General features: G+C 55.2%; 1 protein-coding gene across 1 annotated transcript in view; it reads right to left on the reverse strand.

The window, feature by feature from the left end:
* Positions 1–23,516, reverse strand: part of EFHD1 (EF-hand domain family member D1) — a 41,150-nt gene that overhangs the window by 17,009 nt on the left and 625 nt on the right. Inside the window, exons 2-3 of the mRNA XM_029932865.1 lie at positions 23,321–23,511; positions 492–639 (exon numbers count right to left, since the gene is read on the reverse strand). Of these exons, the coding sequence (XP_029788725.1) occupies positions 492–639; positions 23,321–23,511 (339 nt within the window). The remainder of the gene's footprint in view (positions 1–491; positions 640–23,320; positions 23,512–23,516) is intronic.

Consider the following 23,516-nt stretch of genomic DNA (forward strand, 5'->3'; position numbering starts at 1 on the left):
AAATCAAGAGTCAGACGCTTAACCAACTGAGCCATTCGGGCACCCCAATTGTTCCTTTTACTATTTTTAAATACTTTAAAAAATTTTTACGGTTTACTATATAACAAAGCATAACATTTTTATCAAAGTACCGAACTTTGCGCCCACCAATATCCACCGTGAGTATCTTGGTAAGCATATCTCCAGATTCCTCAGCGCTCACGTTTCACCCAAATGAGGTTGTCCTACCCACAGGGACCTTCAGTCTGCTGACTGAGCGTTTCCCCATGCCAGCGGTTCACTGGCTTCTTAAAGATGATTGTAAGAGAACTCTAGGTTGACTATTCGAGCAGGCGCCAAAGCCACTAGTGCTGCAGTGGGACAGTAAGTGTGAGGCTCCTCTCAGGGGCCACACCCAGCAGGGACTCAGGGTCACACCCCGCAGGGACTCGGGGCCACGCCCCGCAGGGACTGGTGGGGGAGGGTCCAACAGGACACACGGCAGCAGGTACCTCACGGAAGCTGAGCCTGCCGTCAAAGTCCTCGTCCACCTCCTTGATCATGCGCTTGAGGCCCAGGTGGGTCTGGGGCGCCCCCAGCTTCTCCATCATCAGCTTCAGCTCCATCAGGTCGATGAAGCCGTCCCGCCCGGCGTCGTACCTGTGGGGTTCAAAGGAAGGATGCTGATGAGGGACTGCCATGGCCAGCAGGGACAATGAGACACTCGTCACTCTTCCAAACACGTTCATTCTTTTGGCCTCATTTACAGAAAAAATGATTCGGTTAGTTACTTGCTGCTTTGCAGCGCCCACCTGGGTCCCATCCGAGGGGATCCCCTTCTAAAAACACCTTCAGGCTCCGCACAACATGATTCAAAGGGGGTCTTGCACTCCGTGGACGTCTTCACATCCTTTATCTCCTTAGCGAAGCCCTAAGTTTCTTGATGAAGCACATGCCTGTTTACCGTTAACTCCCGCAGTCTGGGCCTGTGAATGCTGGACAATGGAGGGGCGCGGGGCGGACCCTGAGCACCCCCCGCATTCTCCTATGTGCTGGCAACTGGAGGACCCTCCTCTTGGGCTCTGCCCCCCTCACCTCCACAAACCCCTCCGCTCCTCCTTCTGGTCTCCTGCCTGTGGAAACCAGTTCCCACCCTCGAGCACCTGGGAATCAGGCCAGGCTCGGGCCCTTGGGTTCTAAGCTTTGCCCTCTGGCCGGCTCTTCCTGCGTCCAGGTCTGAAAAGTCACATCTGTGTCGGTGACCGCTGAGAGGGGAGCTGGCTTTGACCCTGCGGCCGAGCTTTACCAGAGCCAGCACTTCTGCGGGCTGCCCTTCCAGCCCTCGCCCTTCAGCCTCCAGCCCCCAGCCCCCCAGCGCCGGCCTCACCAGGGTGGGGGGTGCCGGCCCTGCCCTCTAGCCCTCAGTGCCTGGGCTAGTCCATGGAAGCCTTCTTCAGCCTTCTGGCCTCTGCTTTCCCCCAACGTCTCCACCCCTGACTTCTCAACACACCTGGGCTATGACAGAGTTTTCTCAGGGACCCCCCGGCTCTCCTCCCTCAAGTCCATCCCATTTTCTGCTCCTGACAGATCCCTTCTTGCTCTGGTATGAATGAACATCTTACTTTAAAAAGCAAATCTGGGGGCGCCTGCGTGGTTCAGTCAGTTGAGTGTCCAACTCTTGATTTGGCTTGGGTCATGATCCCAGGATCATGAGATCGAGCCCTGCATAGCGCTCTGTGCTGAACATGGAGCCTGTTTAAGACTTTCTCTCTCTCTCTCTCTCTCTCTCTCTCTCTCTCTCTCGGGGCACCTGGGTGGCTCAGTCATTTAAGCATCCAGCTTCAGCTCAGATCATGATCTCACGGTTTGTGAGCCCAATGCCAGGCTCTCTGCCCCTTCTCCTCTCTCGCTGTCTTTCAAAAATAAACATTAAAAAAAAATTATGGACACTCCTGAGTCACTTGGTTGGTTAAGCACCTGACTTCAACTCAGATCGTGATCTCTTTTTCTTTATTTTTTTAAAACATTTATTTATTTTTGAGAGACAGATCATGAGCAGGGCAGGGGCAGAGAGGGAGGGACACACAGAATCGGAAGCAGGCTCTAACCTCTGAGCTGTCAGCAGAGAGCCCAAGGCAGAGCGCAAACTCACGAACCGTGAGATCATGACCTGAACCGAAGTCAGACGCTCAACCAACTAAGCCACCCAGGCGCCCCTCACATCATGATCTCAAGGCTCATGAGTTCAACCCCACACTAGGCTGTGTGCTGACAGCTCAGAGCCTGGAGCCAGCTTTGGATTCTGTATCTCCCTCTCTCTCTGCCCCTCCCCCCAAATAAATAAACATTAACAAAATTTTAATTTAAAAAATTAAAAATTAAAATAATTCTGTCTCTCTCCCTCTGCCCTCTCCCTCAATCATGCACGCTGTCTCTCTAAAATAAAAACAATATTAATAATAAATAAAAAGCAAGTCCATTCGCAATAGCCAAAAGGTGGAAACAACTCAGGTGTCCATGGACAATGAGCAGAGAAACAAGATAAGGGACACCTTACAAGGGAACACGGTGTATTTATACGACAGAATATTATTCACAATAAAAAGGAAGGAAGTTCTGACACGTGCTGCGACGCGGACTAACCTTGCTGACATGACGACAGGGCTGAAATAAGCCAGACACAAAAGGGCAGACACTGCACAGCTGTATTTGCAGGAGGGACTATGACACTCAACTCAGGAGGACAGAACAGGCTCCCCAGGGCCTGGGGAGGGACGCTTTCATGGGTCAGAGTTTCAGTTTGGGATAAGGGAAAAGTGTGGAGATGGATGGTGGGGTGCCAGTTACACAATGGGTGAATTGCACCCAGCTGTGCGCTTCCAAGGTCAAGGTGGCGAATCATATGTGCATTCTACTGCAGTAAAAAACAGACAATCCAAGCACCCTCCCTACCCTCCCTACAACAAAAGCCCATCATTGTCGGTGCACCCACACCACTCAGGCCGAGGAATGCGGCCTGTGGGCAATCAGACATCTAGCCCTGAAGGCTGCGGGTATTTTTGAGGCCCACGCGCTTGGGCTGGAGAGGAGGCCCAGGACGCATGTGTTCCAGCCACAGCAGCCTCGTGCCATTCCTCCCACCCGGAACACCCCACCCCACCCCGCTGTCCTCAGTGGCCTTTCTGTCCCCTCAAGCTCCAGGAGCTGCCCCCTTTCTTCTCTGACCGCCAGCAGCCCCACTGTCTGCCCTCTGCTCCTTGGCATTCGCCACCTCCCGCTGCTCGATGTTTCCTATCACAGTGGCTCGGTGCTCCCACGACCCCAGACCCTGAAAGAAGGGGGCCCCAGTCCTTCCAGCCTGTGACAGCCTTCTCCACTCCAGGCTGACCCCCCACGTTGGGGGATGTGGGCCTGGTCCATGGGGGGCACCCATGAAGGTCAATGGACCATGCCAGAATGGGGGCGGAAGGAGGAACCAGCAGTATCTGGGCCTGGGAAGCAGAGCACTGCCTTCAGAGGACGCATTTGAACTTCCCAGGAACATTCCCAAAGAGCAGCAAGAACGGGGCTCTGTGCGGGGACATGACTGAGCTGGCCTTTAGCCAACACAGGGAAGGGCTTTCTGGTAAAAACAGCCAACTAGAATAAGGCCTGAGGTAAGAAGAGCTCTTACAAACAGGCTGGAGGCACAGGCTCTGTTACAGGGAGTCCTTGTCAAAATAAACAGGCTTCTTGAGTGTGGAACTTTCCAGAGCCTTCCATATGGTCATCTGAAACCTACCAGAGGGAAACAGAGCAGACAGACTCATCTGATCACACAGTCCTCTGCCTTTGGGGACTTTCCACTAGAAGAAGGCACTTGCTGGCCACCTAGCGCTCCAAGGAAAACACTTTGGGAAATGCATCTCACAACAATTCGGTGTTAGAAGGTCGGTGAGTTCAATGACCGAAATGGTAGCCGCCATGATGAGACTTGGAATAAATGTCAGTAAGCATTGCACACGGTGCAGGTTTCAACAAAGTCTGCAGAGAGCAGGGGCCCCAAAGTGTTGAAGGACGGTGCACCTCATATGTGACTCGCTGAGGCCAAGAGCAGAGAGGGTCAGGGTCTCTAAAGGGAACAGCAAAAGCCTCGGTGTGAGAGAGGGGAGGGCCCAGAATGGAGAGAAGCAGGGAAGGATGGTGGAGGAAAGAACGGGTCAGGGCTGAGGACCCACCGGGGTTCCCTGCTCACATAACCTAGAGCAAGCCCGGCCTCCCCCAGGGGACCCCAGTGGGGCTAAGATTAGGGGCTCATGCACAGGGAGGGGGCTCAGGCGTCAGCCTTCTGTTTCTCTTCTGGGGCCATGAGCGACACGAGTCCAGAAGGTTTGGAAAAACTGTTTCAAGCCTGAAACATTCTCCAGGCCTAAGAAAAGGGGCAGATATGCCAGAAAGGGCCTCAGCAAAGTCTGGAAACAGGTTAAAGGACTTTAAAGAAATCTTTTTTTAAAAAAAAGTTATAGTGCTTATTTTTTTATAAGAGGGAGCATGCAAGTGGGGGAGGGGCAGAGACAGAGGCAGATGCAGAATCTGAAGGCAGGTTCCAGGCTCTGCCAAGCTGTCAGCACAGAGCCCGACGCAGGGCTCGAACCCACGGACCGTGAGATCATGACCTGAGCTGAAGTCAGAGCCTGAACTGACTGAGCCACCCAGGGGCCCCTAAAGAAATCTTTAACCAGGCAGGCAAAGGCAACCACCTCGGTGAGTCAGTGCCAGAAAGCCCGCCACCCCAGCGAGTCCCAGCTGCAGGCAGGCAGGCCCATCTGTGGCGCGCAGGGGCTATCAGGCTGGCACAGCAACAGAGCCAGCGTGTGCGTGTGGAAGGACATCTCGGAAGCCGGGCAGGGAAGCGTGGGGTCATGGGCCAGCTACTACTTTCACTCCCGGGAACTCAGGGAAGGCTGCTTGTCTGCCTTCACTCCTCCCCGCGGCACTGACCGGGAGCCATCCGGTAACTCCCGGCAGGATTGGAAAGTGACACATCCGTGGTGTCCTTACCGCTCCCGAGAAGTGCGTCCTTCGCCAGGGCTTGTCCACAGCCACTTCCTTCAGGGCCTGGGTTTGGGAGACATGCAGGAAAAGCCTCCCAGGGCCCCTTCCATCATCTTTCTGTTTTATCTGTTCCTCTCAAAGCACCCAGTGACCACATGAGCAGTGCACAACATGGGATTCAAAGCGCCCAATAACGAAAACTGTCCTCTCTGCCGCCCACACGCATTGTCTCACATACTAGTCTTTTTCATCTTTACAACAGCCCTGTGAAGAATTAATAATAGCCGCCTGTGTTTATGGTTTATTGAGAGCTTACTAAGTGCTGGGCACTGTGCAAAATCTCCACGTGTAATCCGCAGTGCTGTGAGGTGGTCATTAGTCACCCTGCTGGGTAGAAGGTGACAGAAGCCAGCAGTGAAGCTACTTCTGTGGATGCGAACTAACCTGGGACTCCCGAGCAGGCCCTGGGCTTCCCGTGGGAGCAGAGAAGGCAGGGATGACCATTAACTGAGTTTATACTATGGGCCCCACGGCCCCGAGAGAGCTCAGCGGGCAGAGGTCACTCGATGCCCCAACAAAACAGACCACAGTTGTGACCGTAAGATTTACACCGTCTACAATTTATACCCGAAGACTTTGGCAGACATGATCAGAGCCATGGTGCGGAGTCCCAAATGCAGGTGGATTCTTGGATTTGGAGTCTGGTCTCAAAGCATGCTATGACAGACTGCTCACATATGCAAAGGGGCTAAATTCTGACCAACAGAATTCCAGTGTTGCTGTCTGACAAAACACTGGAAGAAACGGTCTCACCAGCCAGGCCCTTCGAGGCAATTCCATCGGCTTTGACCTTCCAGCACTTCTGTGAGGGGTGTAGGACTGCCGGGCTGATGAAAGAACAAGGGCCCATTGAGGTCAACCGGCCCAAGATCCCAAGGTCTGCTGAGGTTAACCGGGAGCAGTAGCCTGATGGCCACGCTCTCACCCCAAACCCCGGGCCAGAGCAACCTGGTCGCCAGAGCTAATTTGGGGGGAAATAAAACTTGCTATTCAGGCAATCCTAACAGAAGGCCAAGGTTGCCCTCCAGTGACAGTTAAGGAAGGCAGAGACTAGTCAGTCAAAGCTCAGGCAGAGAGAAGAGTCCCGGGGGAGTAAGGTATTTAAAAAAAAAAAAAAAAAAGGCCTTTATCTCCAGAAGGCTAGAGGACTTCATTATCACATCTCACAGCGGGGATGGCTGCAGGAAGCTGACAAGGAAGTAGAGGTCCCCAAGGCTGGGCCGGGAGGCCAAACCGTCATCTTCCCCCTGCTCAGAGCCCCTCTCCACAGCAGCTAGTGTGGAAGCCCCGTCAGACAAGGCCATGTGCAAATTGGCTATCTCGCACCAGCGTTCAGGCCCGTGGAAAAGGTGCATGCCGTTGGGGTTGGTTTTCTGCATTCTGGAAACCTCCACTGCTTCCTCCCCCGCCCCCGTGAAAATGCTATCACCTTCCTTTTGGTTTGGAATCCTGCTCCATGGAAAGGGAACAGTGCCTGGAACAGCCTGCCCAGGTCAGACCAGGCCCACCCACCCAGGGAGACACCCCCCACCCGCCAAACCCTGCCACCAGGGCTTTCCCAGGCTTTCAGGGGCAAGCACAGAGCCCTAGCCCTAGGCCCATCTGGGGCTTTCTTTCTCCAGGCCAGCCTGGCCTAAACCTGCATTCCCCTCCCCGTTTCAAACCATCGAAATATTCCCTTTTCCTTCACCACAGTTTCTGTCTTTCAGATGCCAGAAGGCTTGCTGCGTGTCCCCTGGCGCCCTGGGCTCCTCCCCTACCAACATCTTAGCGCCTCATACCAGTTTCTTTTCAAGAATTTAAATTCTGGGTGCCTCAGATGGTTGAGTGTCGACTTCGGCTCAGGTCACAATCTCACAGCTCCTGAGTTCGAGCCCTGCACCGGGTTCTGTGCTGACAGCTCAGAGCCTGGAGCTCCCTTCCGATTCTGTCTCCCTCTCTCTCTTTGCCCTTCTCCCACTTGCAATCTTTCTCTCAAAAATAAATAAAACTAAAAAAAAAAAAAAAGAATTTAAAATTTAACCCCCATCTTTCTTATTGATGGCAACCCAGGATGTTAAAAAAAAAAAAAAAGCACCATCAACTCAAGACCCTGCACCCTTGTTTGCTTCCTGGGGTTTCCTTCCAGCCTCCTCGCTCTGAATCGGTTTTGCTTTCAAAGGTCCTTAGTCCCGGTCATCTTTATACTCTCTAGGATCTGCGGGGGAGAGACTCTGGTCCCCTCAGCACTGAGGACAGCCCTCCCAACGCAGGCCGGCCTTGACACCCTGCGCTGCCACTGGCTTGGAAGTCACTCAGGCTGGTGAGCCCTCTGCAGAACGGGCACCAGAGGACCTGTCTGTGCCCCGCAGGGAGATAACGGGCCTGCACCCAGCCCCTGGCACCCGGTAAGCAGCCAAGGAGAGGGAGCTATTTTTAACAGTAGTGCCTGTCTGCAGCCATGACGAGGAAGACAGCTTCCTGGGCTCCTGCTCCGAAGACGTGCCCACGCTCAAATGGGCCTCAGACAGCTGTCACCGTTTTTAGCCTTCTGGGGGAAACCCAAATCCACAGCCTGCCAAGGTCCCTTATGCAGACCCGCCATGCAGCCCGTGCTCAGGGACAACCCAGCCCGGCCTGGGTGAGAGGATCCGGGCTCTCCCAGGACTCAGTCAGAAAGGCTCGTTACTGACTGGGGCTGGCACTGGACGGCGGGGCGGGGCGGGGCGGGGCGGTCCCTGATCAGCTGCCCACAGCAGTGTGCCCACGCCCTGGGAGAGCCCTGGCCTGGCTAAAAGGGTCCCGGTAACCCCTACCTTCAACCCCACCAAAGGTCTACTAGGGAGGGGACCAGGGGCCAGCGGCAAGGGGGCAGGGCTGGGTGTCCAGTGTCCACCCAGAGCTCTACCCTTCCCGGTTCCCTGAATCACTTGCTCTCTCGGCTTCCACTGTACAGGGCCCCTGGGTTTTCTTGGTTTTCACCTCCCAGAATAATCCTGCCATTAAGGAAGAAAGAAGACAGCCAGCCAGCCTTTGTCCGAGGCTCAGCCATGAGAAACTCCCCAGGGACCCCCGCGGGGGAGGGGGCAGTTCTCAGGAGGATGGCAGAGCCCCAGAAAATGCTTGCTTGTCTTTACATCGAAAGGCCTCATATAGGGGCGCCTGGGTGGCTCAGTCTGTTGAACGTCCGACTTCAGCTCAGGTCACGATCTCACAGTTCGTGGGTTCGAGCCCCACATCGGGCTCTGTGCTGACAGCTCAGAGCCTGGAGCCTGCTTCCGATTTTGTGTCCCCCTCTCTCTCTGCCCCTCTCCTGCTCATGCTCTTTCTCTGTCTCTCAAAAATAAATAAATGTTAAAAAAATTTTTTTTAAAGAAAGGCCTCATATGGAAGTCATGCACCGTCTTTTCAGACAGGCAGGCACCGACTCCTGAGAGTGTGGTCCCCAGACCAGCGGCACCGTGGTCACGGGGATTGTCAGACACGCAGACCCTCAGGCCCCGCCCCAGACCTGTGGAATCAGAACCTCCATTTTCACAGCACCTGTGGTGCCCAGCACTTCAAAGTCAGAGAAGGGCACCGTGCCAGCCTACCCCCAAAGCCAGGGGCCTTTCTGGGGACGCTCCTGGTTCTCTGTGGGGGTCCCTAACTGTGCTTATCCAGATGAGTCTCAGGACGCCCCAAGGTCACAAGACGGTCATTTCTCCCCCATATTTCCGTGGCTGCCCAGTTCTCTGAGTTTCTGATTTCCTATCTTCAGAGGGTCCTCCTTAGCTGTCAAATCATCTGCTCCTCCCTCTCTTCCTTGAGAGAACCTTCCTCCCTTCCTTCCTTCCTTCCTCTCTCCCTCCCTCCCTCCTTCCCTCCAATTTGCCCCAGGCCGGGAGCAGGCCTGGAAATCAGATCTCCAAGTGCAGCGTTACAACTGTGTGCAAAGTAAGAGTAAGCAGACTCTGAAGGAGGGGGGTGGGGGCACAACAATGACACGGGGACTCTGAGGAGTTAAGTTGAAGCTTGAGTCCAGAGTCTTTGATTTCCAATCAGCTCCTGGCTCGGCCTGATTCCATTCACCTGCTCACTTACCACCTGGCCGCCGCCGTCTCCCGGGGGCCTCTCCAGAGCTGAAGGGACGCACAATGACCAGTCCTGGCGAGCGGGCAGATGTACAAAGAGGCTGTTGAGCAGTGATAAGGCCGGAACCTGGGGCAGAGCTAGAGCGGAGGGAGGAGGCTGGCTGGGACAGCCAAGCAGGAATGACCCAGGAGCACAAGTGCAGAGGCCAGGGAGGGAGCCACTGTCACCAGGCGGGTCCAGAGGTGCCAGGATGTCCCGGAGGGAGGAAGTGGAGTCTGCTCCCACAAGGCATTCTGGAAGACTGCGTCTTCCCGAGGGCGATGGGGGCGGGGAGGCCAGTCAAAATGAGCAAGGTCAGCTCCTTGCCGCGAAGGTGCAGCACTGGGCTGCCTCCCCTTAGCTTCCAAGCTTCCTATCTATACAAGCCGTGAGGGGCCCCCGGAAACCTCATTCTCCCGGGGAATTCCCAGGAGCCTTGTTGATCTTGGGGGACAGCCTCCCCCAAACAACCCAAGGTTTCCACACCAACCCAGTCAGGGCTGGGGCAGCCCCGGCAGCGCCCCCACCACTCCTCAGCCCTCAAACCCAGGAGTCAGAGAAATGGCAGAGGAAGGCCCCAAAGAAGGGGAGGCCAGGGACCCCAGGCCCAACCCAAGTGAACTGTGGGGGACTCAGCCGTCCCTCCAAACAGGAAGGAAAAGCACCAGGGGCCGCAGCCTCTGGGCCCCTGGTCCCCATCTCTGTCCCATTACCTCATCGCCAGCCAGTCCTCTTCCTGTGTCTCCCCCCACCCTGGGCTACCACCACCTCAAACCCAGCCACTCCACTGGGGTCCATGGGACCCACCAGCCCGCAGTGGAAAAAACACAGGCCTGGAACCAGAGGGACCTAATTAATGCCCTGACTGCATGCCGAACAGTCACACGATCTTGGGGACAACCTGAGAAGGTGGTCACTTAGCTGTTTCCACATCTCACTTACAGGCCGGTGCCTGCATGGCATGTGGTCAGTAACACTGCCAGAGGGAACTGCATGGCCCCCCGGTGGCCCCCTTTCCTCTGACAGCCCGTGAGCTGTGAAGCTCCCCAGAGGCAGTAAATCAGGACCCCAGTGCAGCTGCAGAGGCAGAGCTCAGAGCCCTCTACAGACAACAGGGCACCCCTACCCTGTCTCTGGCCCGGGGTGGGCATGGGGACCGGAGGAAGTTAGCCCCACTCAAGCATAAAGTCCTGCATTCCCAGGGCGAACACAATGGAGGGAGGGGAACGTCACAAGACTCGATGATAAATGCAATCCATTAGAAATCAGAGTGTGCAGTCAGGGTGAGGGGACAGGCAGAGTCCAGCAAGAGTATGGCCAGGCTGGTGGGACAGTAACAGAGCAGAATGCAATACCCAGCAGGGGCCGGCCTTACAGGTTATCACGAGCCTGGACCTTATCCCATGGGCAATAGGGAGCTACGGAATGTTGTATGTTGTCCCTGACTCACAGAGGATTCTGAAGAGGGAAGCAAGGCGATGAGATCCGGGCTCTGGCAAGAGGTCACGACATGTAAGATGGATCAGGGGAGGCCAGCTGCCCCAGGCCTGGAGGTCAGGCAGCCTGCAGCAGCTGTGCCAAGGCTGGCTGAGATTTGGAGCCTGAGAAGATGGGGATGGTAGTGACATTAATGAGAGAGGCTAGGGCACCTGGGTGGCTCAGTAGGTTAAGCGTCCGACTTCAGCTCAGGTTACAATATTGCGGTTTATAGGTTCTAGTCCTGTGTCCAGCTCTGTGCTGACAGCTCAGAGCCTGGAGACTGCTTCGGATTCTGTGTCTCCCTCTCTCTTCCCCTCCACTGTTCATGCTCTGCTGTTGAGGAGACGCAAACGCTAAGAGCAGTGCCCGTGCGCAGTAGGGACCGTGGGTAGAGACTGCTAGGCCTCTGGGGGGGTCGGAGCCCAGTGCTCAGTAAAGACCACTGTGGGTGGGGTGGGCAAAGCATGAGGCATTTAGGGAGGGGACAGAGACCCTGTCACTGAGGCAGGGCAGCGCTGGGCAGGATCTGGGGACACCACTTCTCCAAGGCCAAGACAGAGCTCGCCAGGTCCCCATCGGCACAGAGCAGGGATGGTCGGCAGCCAGATCTGGTCAGTAGAAGCCCGATGCCAGGACTCCTGTCCGAGGCACAGTCAGTGTTCCCTGAGCAGCGCCAGGCGGCCTGGGGTCCCCCGCGGAGGTGTCCAACCCAGAGGTGGCATCAACTGCAGCCTCAATACGTCCCCTGTTCCCACCGGGAAGGGGCGGAGGGGCCGGCCCCGGGTACGCGGCTTGTATGTCCTGGACAATGTCCTCCTACTTCCTGCAAATCTGATCTGAGCCGGCAGAAGGTTAAACGTGCTTCGTCCACCCAGAGGCGGCCACACGCGGGGGGAGACCAGGCAGCCGCACTATTCACCAGAGGTGGGGGTCAGCACTTCAGAATCAGACCCCGGTGTGGCCGGAAGGAGTGCACTGCTCCCCGCCTGTCCCCCTGCACTAAGGCTCTGCCTGGCCTGGAACCAGGAACCGGCGCAGGGAGGCGGCTGCTGGCACGGGCTCACCTCCAAAACCACAGAATTTACATTCATCTCACAGCATCGGGGGGCAGTTAGGCTAAGACTGAAAGCAAATAAAATCAGGCCTGGATACCCTTCTACCTAGCCTTCCACCCAACCCTCCTACAAGAGAGGGGGGCCCCCCTCAACACAGTGCTAGAAGCCACTAAAAGGAAGGAGAGACATCAACACATGTGACTCCCAGCCAAGATGGCGGCTGGTCCCATTCACTGGCTGCGTCTCCACCTGGAGACCCTTCTAAAAGGAAAGGAGATCAGAGACATGAGAGTCATAATGACAAAGAGAATAAAGAAGGTTCGGGGAGGGGGGGGCTTGGGAAAAGGAAGGCATCAGCTAACAATTGTCAAAAAACAGACTAGGAGCGTAATTGGTGAATCCGCCCGAGGAAGCCAGTTGGGCCTCCAAACCCAGGGATGAGGTGGGTGGCGTTCAGCCAACAGTCATTGTTAAGACGGAAGGATTATTTGAGGCAAAAGTAGGAGCTTTACTGAGAGTTGGCTGAGAGAGGGCAGCTGACACAGACACGTCCCCCTCGCCACCCCCAAATGCACAACACCCTTAGCTGCCAGGATCTACGGCCACAGGCAGGGACAAAAGTCAAAGTGGGAGAGGGATGCCTGGGTGGCTCAGTCAGTTAAGAGTCTGATTTTGGGTCAGGTCATGATCTCATGGTTCATGAGTTCAAGCCCTGCGTCACCTCAGAGTCCAGAGCCTGCTTTGGATTCTGTGTCTCCCTCTGTCTCCACCTCTCCTCTGCTCATGCTCTCTCTCTCAAAAACAAATAAACATTAAAAAAATTAATAAGAAAAATCAAAGGGACTCTTGATTAAAATGGTGGCAGTGAGTGTCTCAAAGGAAAGACATCCACATTCAGGCATCTAAGAGTCCCAGTAATGGGAATCCAAGCCCATTCTATACATACAAAAACAAAGACAGACACAAGAGAGCCATGGTCCACTGGTCAGGAAAAGGCCCCAAAGGAGCACTGTTGGGCCCCACCCCTCCACTCCTCCCTTACAAATCCCCATTTTGGCCAGGTTCCTGTCCCTCGGGGAAGGGCAGTCACTGGCCTGGGTGGGCCCTTGACCCAAGGCTGGCCAAGGGGATGTCAGAAGTTGGCTTAGGAGATCCATCTGGGAAAGACTTGTCTTTTTGTTTTTTTGAATGTTTTATTTATTTTTTGAGAGAGCACAGCAGGGGAAGGGCAGAGAGAGAGAGAGAGGGACAGAGGATCTGAAGCAGGCTCTGCACTACCAGAAACGAGCCCAACATGGGGCCCGAACTCTCGAACCACAAGATCATGACTTGAGCTGAATTCAGACGCCCAACCAACCAAGCCACCCTGGTGCCCCAAGACTTCTTCATTGTTTAGAAGAACTCTAACTCTTTCCGGCCTCTGATTCTGTTACAGCTGTATGTGACCTTGAGGAACTCACCATCCTGCTACCTGCCCCCAGCTGAAGGCGACACAAGACTGGGGGGGTAGGGAGGACCAAGCCCAAGTCTCCGACGGCAGCAGCCAACCATGCCCCAGGGCCCCCCTGATCCTCTGGACACCCTGTTATACGAGATGATTCTTCACCGATGAGTTCAGGGCATGGTTTTCCATCACTTGAGCCAAAGGCCTCCCGACTAACACAAGGCATAAGGGCATATACAGTCTCAACACCCATGTTCAGGAACTGGTACCTAATCTGAGGGCAGCCATCCCTTGGAGTAGACCGGCCTCAGGCTTCCGCTCTCCAGGTCATTAATGGCTCTATTAATTCAAAGGAGATTTTGAACAGGGACATCATACTTTTACAACAAAATATAATTACGTTTTCTTTTAGTGGTGAGATTCTAATCTGTTCCCTCCAAACCAATGGATCTCAGCTTTGGGGAGATGGGCCTTAATGCTTTTGAGAAGCTGGATGCCCTCAGCAAATGGGTGCCCAAAAGTCGATACATGATTTCAGAGGGTCCGAAGACCTGAGGCAAAGAGCTCCCGGGGTGCCGGCATGGCTCAGTCGGCTGAGCCTGACTCTTGATTCGGCTCAGGTCATGATCCCGGCCAGGGCTGTGGGACAGAGGCCTGAATCGGGCTCTGTGCTGAGCGTGGAGGCTGCTTGAATTCTCTCCTGCTCCCTCTGCCCCCCTCCCCAGCTTGTGCGCTCGCTTGCTCGCGCTCTCTCTCGCTCTCTCTCTCTCTCTCTCTCTCTCTCTCTCTCTCTCTCTCTCTCTATATATATATATATATATATATATATATAAAATAAGCTCCTGCTATAACCATAGGGCTCAAAGGTCATACAGTCCATCCCCCAGCCTCCCTAAGCCCTGCCGCAAACGTCTCACCCCAAGAAGTGGGACCACCTGTGTTCCAGTGAAACCCCAGAGAAAAGGTCAACACCTTCCAGACAATTCTTTCCATTTCTCAGCAACTCCAAGCATGAGAAAGCTTTCTTCTCTATACTGAACCAAAGCTACAACCTCCTCTGCTTGTGGCCTCCACGGTGGAGTGCGTCCCCACCGCGTTTCAGGCGGTCAGCCGCCATCCTCCGCCTTGAGGACCCTCAGTCCCAGGGCCTTCAGTCAGTGCTTCCCTCACTCAGGGATCCGGATCCCCTCCCAGTCCTGGCTGCCTGCTCCTCCCTGACTACATCCAGAAAGACCAGGACCCTGACCCTGATCGCAGCAGCCTGAGGCCACAGGGCTCCCCGCCACTCAAGGAGGCTGCTAGGCTGACATCAAGTGTCCTGCACACCAGTGGAGGGGGGGGGGTGGCTTCTCTGGGACTTGCAGTCCCCCTGTCAGGCAGCATCATTTATAACTCAGCTCACTTTTGGGGCGCCTGGGGGGCTCAGTCAGTCGAGCATTTGACTCTTGGCTTGGGCTCAGGTCATGATCTCACCTCACCGTTTGTGAGGCTGAGCCCCACATCGGGCTCTGCACTGACAGGGTGGAATCTGCTTGGGATTCTCTCTCTCCCTCTCTCTCTCTCTCTGTCTCTCCCCTGCTCACGCTCTCTCTCAAAATATATAAATAAACTTTTAGGTTTTTTTCTTTTAAAATTTTTAATGTTTTTTTATTTATTTTTGAGAGAGAGAGTGTGTGTGTGTGTGAGTAGGGGAAGGTCAGAGAGAGAGGGAGACACAGAATCCAAAGACAGGCTCCAGGCTCTGAGCGAACTAGCAGCACAGAGCCTGACACGAGGCTTGAACCCACAAACCGTGAGATCATGACCTGAGCCGAAGCCGGACGCTCAACCAACTGAGCCACCCAGGCGCCCTATGAATAAACTTTTTAAAAAACCCAGCTCACTGTTAAGAGTTTGGGTTTCTCAAGGGCAGTAACTCCTCTGGGTCAGCATGTGCAATCCCAGCACCCAGCAGGTGCTCAGCCGAATGAATGAACAAATGAACGATGGCTCATAAACAGTAGGTAAGAAGGAGGCTCAGCAGCAGCAGCTTAACGGCACCACAGCAGGTTACGGGTAGCAAAGGCATAGACACGGACGCTGTGGGACCCCAGGGGGAACACTGGGGGAGGGGTCACAAGGTCACGCAGCCTGGGAACCAACAAGCCTATGCCCTGGCAGAGTGCTGACCATGAACAGGTCCCTTCCTGCAGGCCGGCGTGGTCCTCACTCCAGCATCTCAGATGCCCTGTACCCGGGCCTCCCGAGGAGCAGCTCGGATGGGGGGCCAGCAGGGCCCTGCGCTCCCCAGCACTCTGGGGACACAGGAGCTGACAGAGGCAGGGTCCTATGATGCAGAGGAGGACAGGCACCGAGCGTGAGGGTGAGGCTGAGCGCGGACATGAGCACACGCGTGAGCACGCGAGGGCACACGCTGCCCACATATTTACAAAGCGGGAAGCTGAAAGAGCCAGAGGCTTAACGAGCTGAGCCACCCAGGCGCCCCTGGAAGGAGGCTGTTTCGATTTCTACTTACTAGTTGGACTAGGGGTACGACACGGCCGGAGTATAAATAGAGTCCCGTGGACCTCACAGCTTTGAAACTGGACACTTATTAACTAACCTCGCAAGGGAGAAGGCGAAAGGGACTTTATTTTTGCATGATGTGAGATTTCAATAACTCACTCAATTTCCTATTCCTTTTATTCAATTCCTCTTAAAATGTGAAGGCTCTTGAGGGCACGTGGGAAAGCTCAGTCGGTCAAGCAACCGACTTCGGTTCAGGTCATGATCTCACGGTTCATGGGTTCCAGCCCCGTGTCGGGCTCTGTGCTGACAGCTCAAAGCCTGGAGCCTGCTTCGGATTCTGTATCTCCCTCTCTCTCTGACCCTCCCCTGCTTTCGCGGTCTCTTTCTCTCTCAAAAACAAACAAACAAATTTTTAAAAAACATATGAAGGCTCTGTAATGGGGTGGAGGAGACTCTCAGAGAGAGAGAGAGAGAGAGAGAGAGAGAGAGAGAGGTGAGGAGCAGGGAAGGAGGAAGAAACTCACGGCAATGATCTGTGGGAGCCGTGGGACCCCTCCCAGCTCCCCTCCACAGGGGGTCAGAATCCATGTCATTTGGCAAATGGAAACAACCAGTGCTTGAACAGGTGGAAGAAAGAGTTCCAAGTTAAGGTGTCTTTCTGCCAGAGACCAGGGCCAGCCTGGGTTCCGGCCCAACGCCCCCCAGGAATTCAGACTTGCCCAGGGTTCTCCTGTCCCGCCCTCGGGCAGCAAGGACAAATGTGCAAAATCCAGGGCGGGGGAAGGGATTCCAAATCTAAATCCAGGAGCCAGAAGCTCTCTCCTCTCTCTGAGACACCTTCCTCATCTTCAAAGTCCATTCACTCAAGAGATGCACCTGAGGGTGGGTGCACTGCCTCCCCTCCCCCCGCAGGAAGCCCCCCACCCTCGCCCCAAATGCCTGTCCTCTAAGTCTACACCCCTTTCTCCCTCCCTCAGGAGGAGACTGAGGAGGAGAAAAATAAACAGGATGAGGGTGGGGGACAGAAGAAGCGAACAGGGTCACAACATCCTCGCCCTTCCCGCGCTTAGCCGTGACAGATGTTGGAGGGGCATTCATGACATCACCATTTCGGATTCTCAATAAAAAGATAACTTTCCCAGAGCCAAATGCTCCTCTTCCCACCCTTTCTTTGGGGGATTGAAACACAAGCTTTTAGTATAGCTACAAAAACATGGCAGCCACATTCTGAGATACTGCATTTGTTTTTGTTTGTTTTTTTGTTTGTATTTTTTTAATGTTCATTTATTTTTGAGAGAGAGCGACAGAGAGAGAGAGAGAGAGCAAACAGGGAAGAGGCAGAGAGAGGACACACAGAATCCCAAGCAGGCTCCATGCTCTGAGCTGTCAGTCAGCACAGAGCCTGAAGCGGGGCTTGAACCCAGGAACCACGAATTCATGCCCTGAGCCGAAGTCAGACACTTAAACCGACTGAGCCACTCAGGCATCCCTGAGGTACTGCATTTGGGTCCTACCCATAAGTGGCTGCCCTCAGTACCTCCCTTTGAAAGAGGCCCCTGGATAAGCCCTGGGTAATTAAAATTTCCCGTGTAGCCTTGACCTCCACCAGCTCCTGTTACAGCCCTGGACACACACCCAGAGTCAGTTTCTTCTAGGCCTTCTCAGTCTGAGTTTAAAATCAGGCCACTGTTCTCTTGGCTCGGGCTATCCAGTAACACACTTGGAAATGAAGAGGGAACTTTCTCTGGCCAGACTGATGATGCCTCCTGCTTCCACACGCACTCGAAAATTCTCTGCCTCCTACAACACAGCATTTGGCAGCCAGGCTCATGTGTGGTAGGCACCAGGGATGCAAAGACAGTGACCCCCACCCAAGACCCCAACGTGCTCACAGGCTGGGGGGGGGGGTCCAGCTCTTTTCTCCCAACCTTGAAAATGTAAGAAATCCCAAAACATTTCCCCGTAGGAAAATCAAATTTAAACGATCAAAGCACGTTCGGTGGTAGCTGCATGAATCCCAGCTCCGGACAAAAAGAACGGGCGCACTCTGTACCCGTCAAGTCAGGCTGTGAGTGAACTTAGGCGACCTCAGAATCTGGATCTGGAAACTCTGATTGAACTAAAATTTTTGCTGAAAGTGAGTGCACTCCTGGAAGGAGTAGGGGCGAGGGGATGGGGGGAGGGTGCTCCTGTTAGTTCTGGGCTTTGTAGTTAGATGGCAGCTCCATTTCCATTAGGTTTGGGCTTTGGGAAGACTGAGCCGGCTTCTGCGGAGGGTGGAAACACGTGGCTTTTGCCTAAGGCTCTGACATCCTCAAATCTGAGGGCCTCCAAGGCCTCCCTGACCCCCAATCCCCCAGGCGGCAAGGAAGGGGCAATCATGGTGCCTCAAGGACTGGGTAACTCTGGTCACTTGCAGTAATGAGTTGAACAGGGACCCCCACCCAACCCTGCCAAATTCACAGCCACCAGAGCTTCAGAATATGATCTTATTTGGAAATAGGATCATCGCAGATGTAATAAATTAAACTAAGATGAAGTCATACTAGATTAGGGTGGGCCCTAAATCCAACAACTAGTGTCCTCACGAAGAGGCCATATGAAGACACATGTGCAAGGAAAACACCATTAAGAACACCTGGGCGCCTGGGTGGCTCAGTCGGTTGAGCCTAAGACTTTGGCTCAGGTCATGATCTCGCGGTTCATGAGTTCAAGCCCCACATCCCTCTGTGCTGACAGCTCAGAGCTTGAAGGCTGCTTTGGATTCTGTGTCTCCCTCTCTCTCTCTCTCCCTCTCTCTCTCTCCCCCTCTCTCTCTCCCTCTCTCCAACTTGTGCTCGGTCTTGCTCTACCTCTGTCTCCCAAAAATAAAGAAATGTTTAAAGAATTTTAATTAAAAAAATAATAAACATTAAAAATTTAAGAAAAAAGGAACACTTGAGGCTCTTGGGTGGCTCACTTGGTCAAGCGTCCTACTTCCACTCACATCATGAACTCACGGTTCATGGGTTCGAACCCCACATCAGGCTCTGCGCTTACAGTGATAGAACAAGGCAGAGATTGGAGTGATGGGTCTATGAGCCAGTTATGCCACGGGCCGCTGCTGACCACCAGAAGCTACATGAGGCATGGAAGTATTCTTCCCTACCGCTTCCCTAGTCTCACACAGCCCTGACGGTATCTTGAGTTCTGGTTCCAGCCTCCAGAAGGGTAAGAGAATTCCTTCACGCCGTTTAGAGCCACCGGCTTTGTGGCACTTTGTTACAGCAGCCGGAGGACACTCATCCACTCGCTCAGCAGTGGAGCGAGTGACTCCCCATCGACAGAGCCCAGACGGGCAAGAAGGCAGGGCACAGTCCCTGGGGACCAATTACTCACCAGGGCGCCACTCTGCAGCTCAAACTGCAGGAGAAATCAACTTCAAAGGATACATCAGACATTGTAAAGTGCTTCTGAATCACTGAGCAAAAAAAAGGATGATGCAAAATGTGCACATCCACCAAAATCACAGCTGTGTGAGCATCTGAAAATGAGGGATGCAAATCTTGTGGGCCCTGCACTGAGCTAACTGCTTCACGCACATAGCTTATTTAATCCCCATGACAACCCCACAAGGCAGGTACTGTTCTATCTTCGCTTGACAGAAAGGGAAACTGAGGCATGGCCCTTTTCAGTAACCTGCCCAAAGTAACCTTCCAGGTAGCAAGAGGTAGGGTCAGGGTCTGAACTCAGAAAGCCTGGCTCCATGTTCATGCTCTTCACAGCCTCAATGCTGCCTCTGCGGTGGGTCAGGGCTGGAAAGCCAGGCGAAGGGAAAGAAGTTGGTCTGTGACATGTGCTTGGGCATTTTTAACTTATTTATCTACGCTTTAATTTATGCGTAGAAAAGCAAAGGGAAAAGGGGGGAAGAGGCCACACTTCAGCGCTGGCTGGACCGCTGCTGTGGCAGGTGACACTGTCGAAGGGCAGGGAGGAGAGTCAGGGAGGGGTCAGCGGGGCAGGGTTCCTCCGGGCAGCATAGGAGTCCAAGGGAGGCCCCAGTAAGGGCTTTCCTCGCTGGGCCCTCGGCAGCCGAAGATAGGGGTCAATGAAGGAGTGAGCACTCAGCTTTTCAAGGGGACCTACCTCAGCGGTTTAAAATTCACTGTTGTTTTTTTAAGTCATGCAGGACAACAGGAAGAAGAAAACAGGAAAGAGGGCCCCAGGGAATCAGGGCTGCGCTGTGGGCAAAGCTGGGCTCAAGGAGCTTCTCTGCAGGCAGCAGAGGGCCAGCCACACGGCCAGGCCGGGGCAGGCGACAAATCCCCGAGTGGCCAGCCCCACAGCAGCCTTCCCGGGTGGAGGCGGCGTGCCCCAGCCAGGACAAGGGCGGCAGGGGCAGGCGGCCCCTTGTGCGGACGGGCTCAGGCAGGTCCCGGGGCCAGGGGGCCATCGGGAGGGAGCTTGAGGTGGCAGAAGGGCAGGAAGCCCCCCGAGGCACGGCAGGGAGCTCGGTCTGACCTCGAGTTGGAAGGCACAGCAGGACCCCTTCACGGGAGGAAGGGTTTGTCCATCACCTAGAGCCACTGCTGCCTGCTGAGCCGGGTCAGAAGCATCTCCCAGCCTGGGGCCCCCGACCCCAGTGGGGTGGGGACAGCCAGGGGAATAGGGCAGACGCGCCCTGAGGGTAAACCACTGAGCTCAGGGGGAGGGTGCTGAGTGTGTGGGAGCCCAGCATTGGGGTCCTGAAGTCCCTGTTTTTGTAGGGGGTGGAGAGCCCGAAGGTGGGGCTGGGCACGCGGACACAGGGCTGGAGCCAAAGCGGGTTCTCACAACCCCCCTGAAAGGAACAATTTGCCTCTGTTCTATAGATGAAAAGCCAGCAGTGGTTAAGCAACTTGCCCACAGTCACGGTCACAGCTATTGGCCCTGGAATAAGGGGGCCCCACCCTCCCCACACTCATGATGCATAACTGAGTCTGGACATCAGGTTTAGGGGGGCCTTTCCAAACACAGTGGGGAAAGAAAGGCAGCATTTCCCAGGGGCTCCTGCCCCGGTAGCCACAGCAGCCGCCTGGTCCTCAGGGCAAGGTGGTACTTGTGCCCATCTTGGCGGCAAGAAAACCAAGGCTTAGAGGGATCGGGTAACTTGTCTAGGGTCACAGGTCCTGGGCCCGTTAGCCCTACGCCTATCAGAATCCAAAAGTGACGCTGCTCCCCCGCCGTGCTGGGGTCTCCAGGAGCTGCTCAGCTCACTCAAACCGGAGGGGCAGCTCAGCCTCTCTCGCTTTCTGGGACACATGAGGATGATTCCCAGGAAGGCGTCTGTCCCACCTCCTGGTGACGGGAGCCATGCAGTCCAGCCAGGACACTCGTGGCTGAAGGTAATCAAAGCAGCAGCCCTGAGCAGGCCCACCATCTGGGTCCAGGATGACCCAGGAAGTCATTCACAGGCCACCAGCTTTGGACCCTCCTTCTTCAGCAAGAGCCCGCAGATTTGCCAGGGAAAGCCATCCTTCCCCTCCGCCAGCTAGAGGTAGGGCGGTCCTCCACCCTGGAGGGGCGGGGCACGTGGCTCAGGCCTGGCCAATCAGAGCAACCTCGTCCCTGGGCCCTGGCAATTGGTCCAGAGCCAGTAAGAAACAATAGTAAAGCTAGAGAGAGAAAGAGAGAGAGAGAGAGAGAGAGACAATAAGGCCTTTGCTGTGGGTACTCTGTCCTGCTGGACTGGACTGATGCTGCTGTGGCCAGACTGCCACCACCATGGGTAAGCCACCTGAGAATGGGGACAACACAGAGAGGAAGCTGGCTTAAGAGGAAGAGAAACTAAGCCCTGATAATATCATCTGAGCGCCTGGGTCCAGCCATACCCGACACCAGTTATGAGCCAATTAAACTCCTTTTTTTTTTTCATGCCACTTTTGGTTGAAACTGACAGAAATCCCAACCTAGAATTCTGACCGACACTGCAGCTCTGGAGAATCACCGTGTGACACCGCGCAGAGGCTGGACGGCCAGCTCTCTTGGGACCCTGGACCACAGGCTGCCTTCCCTGGACCTTGACCCTGTTCCAGAGCCTCCTTCCTCACGCATGCCACCTTGCCTGTTCTCCCAAGACCCTTTGAGTGGACCCTTTATGACACTTAGGTAGCCACCGAACTTAACCTTCCAAAGATTGTTCTGCAGAAAAAAAGAAAAAAAAAACCAGAATAAATAAAAGAAACCCAAGTCACCTCAAAACAAACTGAAGGAGGTCCCCAAGATGCGCCCCCCCCCAATCCATATTGACTGTTAGGAACTGCTGGGATATGGTAGGGAAGGAGCCAGAGCATACCCCCAAATAAATCAAAGGGGCTCTGACAAACCAACTACCCATTACCTTTTCGTCTCCACTCCAAAAGCATTTTTCTTTTGCCACAACTCAGCCTTCCTTAATCGCCCAAACTAGCCCCACCAGGAGTGAACAGCAGAGAACGGTGCTTGGAAGCCAGGGACCGGGAAATCAGAGTGTCAGGGAGGCAGAGGAGGCAGGGAGTCTTCAGGTGCCAGCCTCCACTGACCTCCACACAGAGGCGGAGGCTGGACAGCAGCCCAACCTCAGGAAGGGGGCAAGGCTCTGGCCCCACAGTACTGGCCACAGAGCCTTTAAATAGAACCTCCATGAGGAGGACAAACACATTCCAAGCGCTTTTAAAAACGCCCTAAGTATGACCTGGCCGGAGGCCTTCGCTCCCCCAAGCATTTTTCCGGTCTTGGCTCAATTCTGGAAATAATATTAATAGCTCAGTTAGGAGCTTATGGTGTGCAAAATACCGTATGGCCTTAAAAGGCTGCGACCATCGCTGCCCTCTCTCTACAGATGAGGAAACTGGGGTCCAGGGACCTCCCAGGACACAAAGACACCTCCAGGGGGCTCTCTGTGCTGCCTCCAGCGCCCGGTGCTGGGGCGCGCCAGCAGCTCCCCGCTCCGCGGGAATTCACAGCAGGACAGGCGCGAGCCCGGGTCCGACCGGCTGCCAGCTGCCCCGTCCGGTTCCGACGGGCGCCTACTACCCCAGAGACAAGAAGGGGGAAAACAGATAAGACGACGCCCCCAGGAGGCTCCCTAGACACGCTCGCTCCAGGAACGTCCTGATCTTTTGCAAGGAGTTTCACAAACTCTCAGTTCTCATCCTCTGTGGGTACATCAGACCCCGAGCGGCAGCCAAGGATAACCTTCCTCTTTTGTTTTTAAAAGATAAAAGGACAACAGGGCTGGTTTCTCCCTTGGGAGATAAAGTTGGCAGGTGAGCCGCTGCGCCACTCTTTCCTAGAAGTTGCGCTGCGGGCAAATCTTGCAACCCCGCGACGCAGGGGCGGGACCCGGGAGCGTGGGACCCGGCTCGGCTGCCCCTGGGGAACCTCTGCGCTTGGGCTGGGAGAGCTGCGACCACGGGTCTCGGCCGCCCGGCCCGGCCGGGCCATCCCGCTTTCCCAGACGCGCCGGCACGGACCTGGGGCGCGCAGGGTCCGGGGGCGCGGGTTAAACGCTAAGGGCACCCCCGGAACTCCTAAGCTATCCCACGCGGTCCCACCAAGCAGAGCTGGGAAACCCGCCCCCTCACCACCTCCCCTCCCCGCCCCCGCCTCTCGGGTCCCCAGCCGCAGGCTCCCCGGGGGCGCAGGGCGCAGGGCGGCGCGGGGCGCTCACTTTCTGAACATGCTCTCCAGGTCCCTGATGAGGCGGCGGCTGAACTCCGGGAAATCCGTGTAGGGGTTGAAGACCTTGCAGCGGCGGGGCCGCGCCGTGCCCTCGTTGATGCCCAGCCGTCGGTTCAGCTGCGCGCTCAGCTCGGCGTCGGCGCAGGCGGTGGGCGCCGGGGCTGGGACCTCGGGCTCGGGCGCCG

The sequence above is a fragment of the Suricata suricatta genome, chromosome 3, assembly GCF_006229205.1.
Source record: "Suricata suricatta isolate VVHF042 chromosome 3, meerkat_22Aug2017_6uvM2_HiC, whole genome shotgun sequence".
NCBI classification, from domain to species: Eukaryota; Metazoa; Chordata; class Mammalia; order Carnivora; family Herpestidae; genus Suricata; species Suricata suricatta.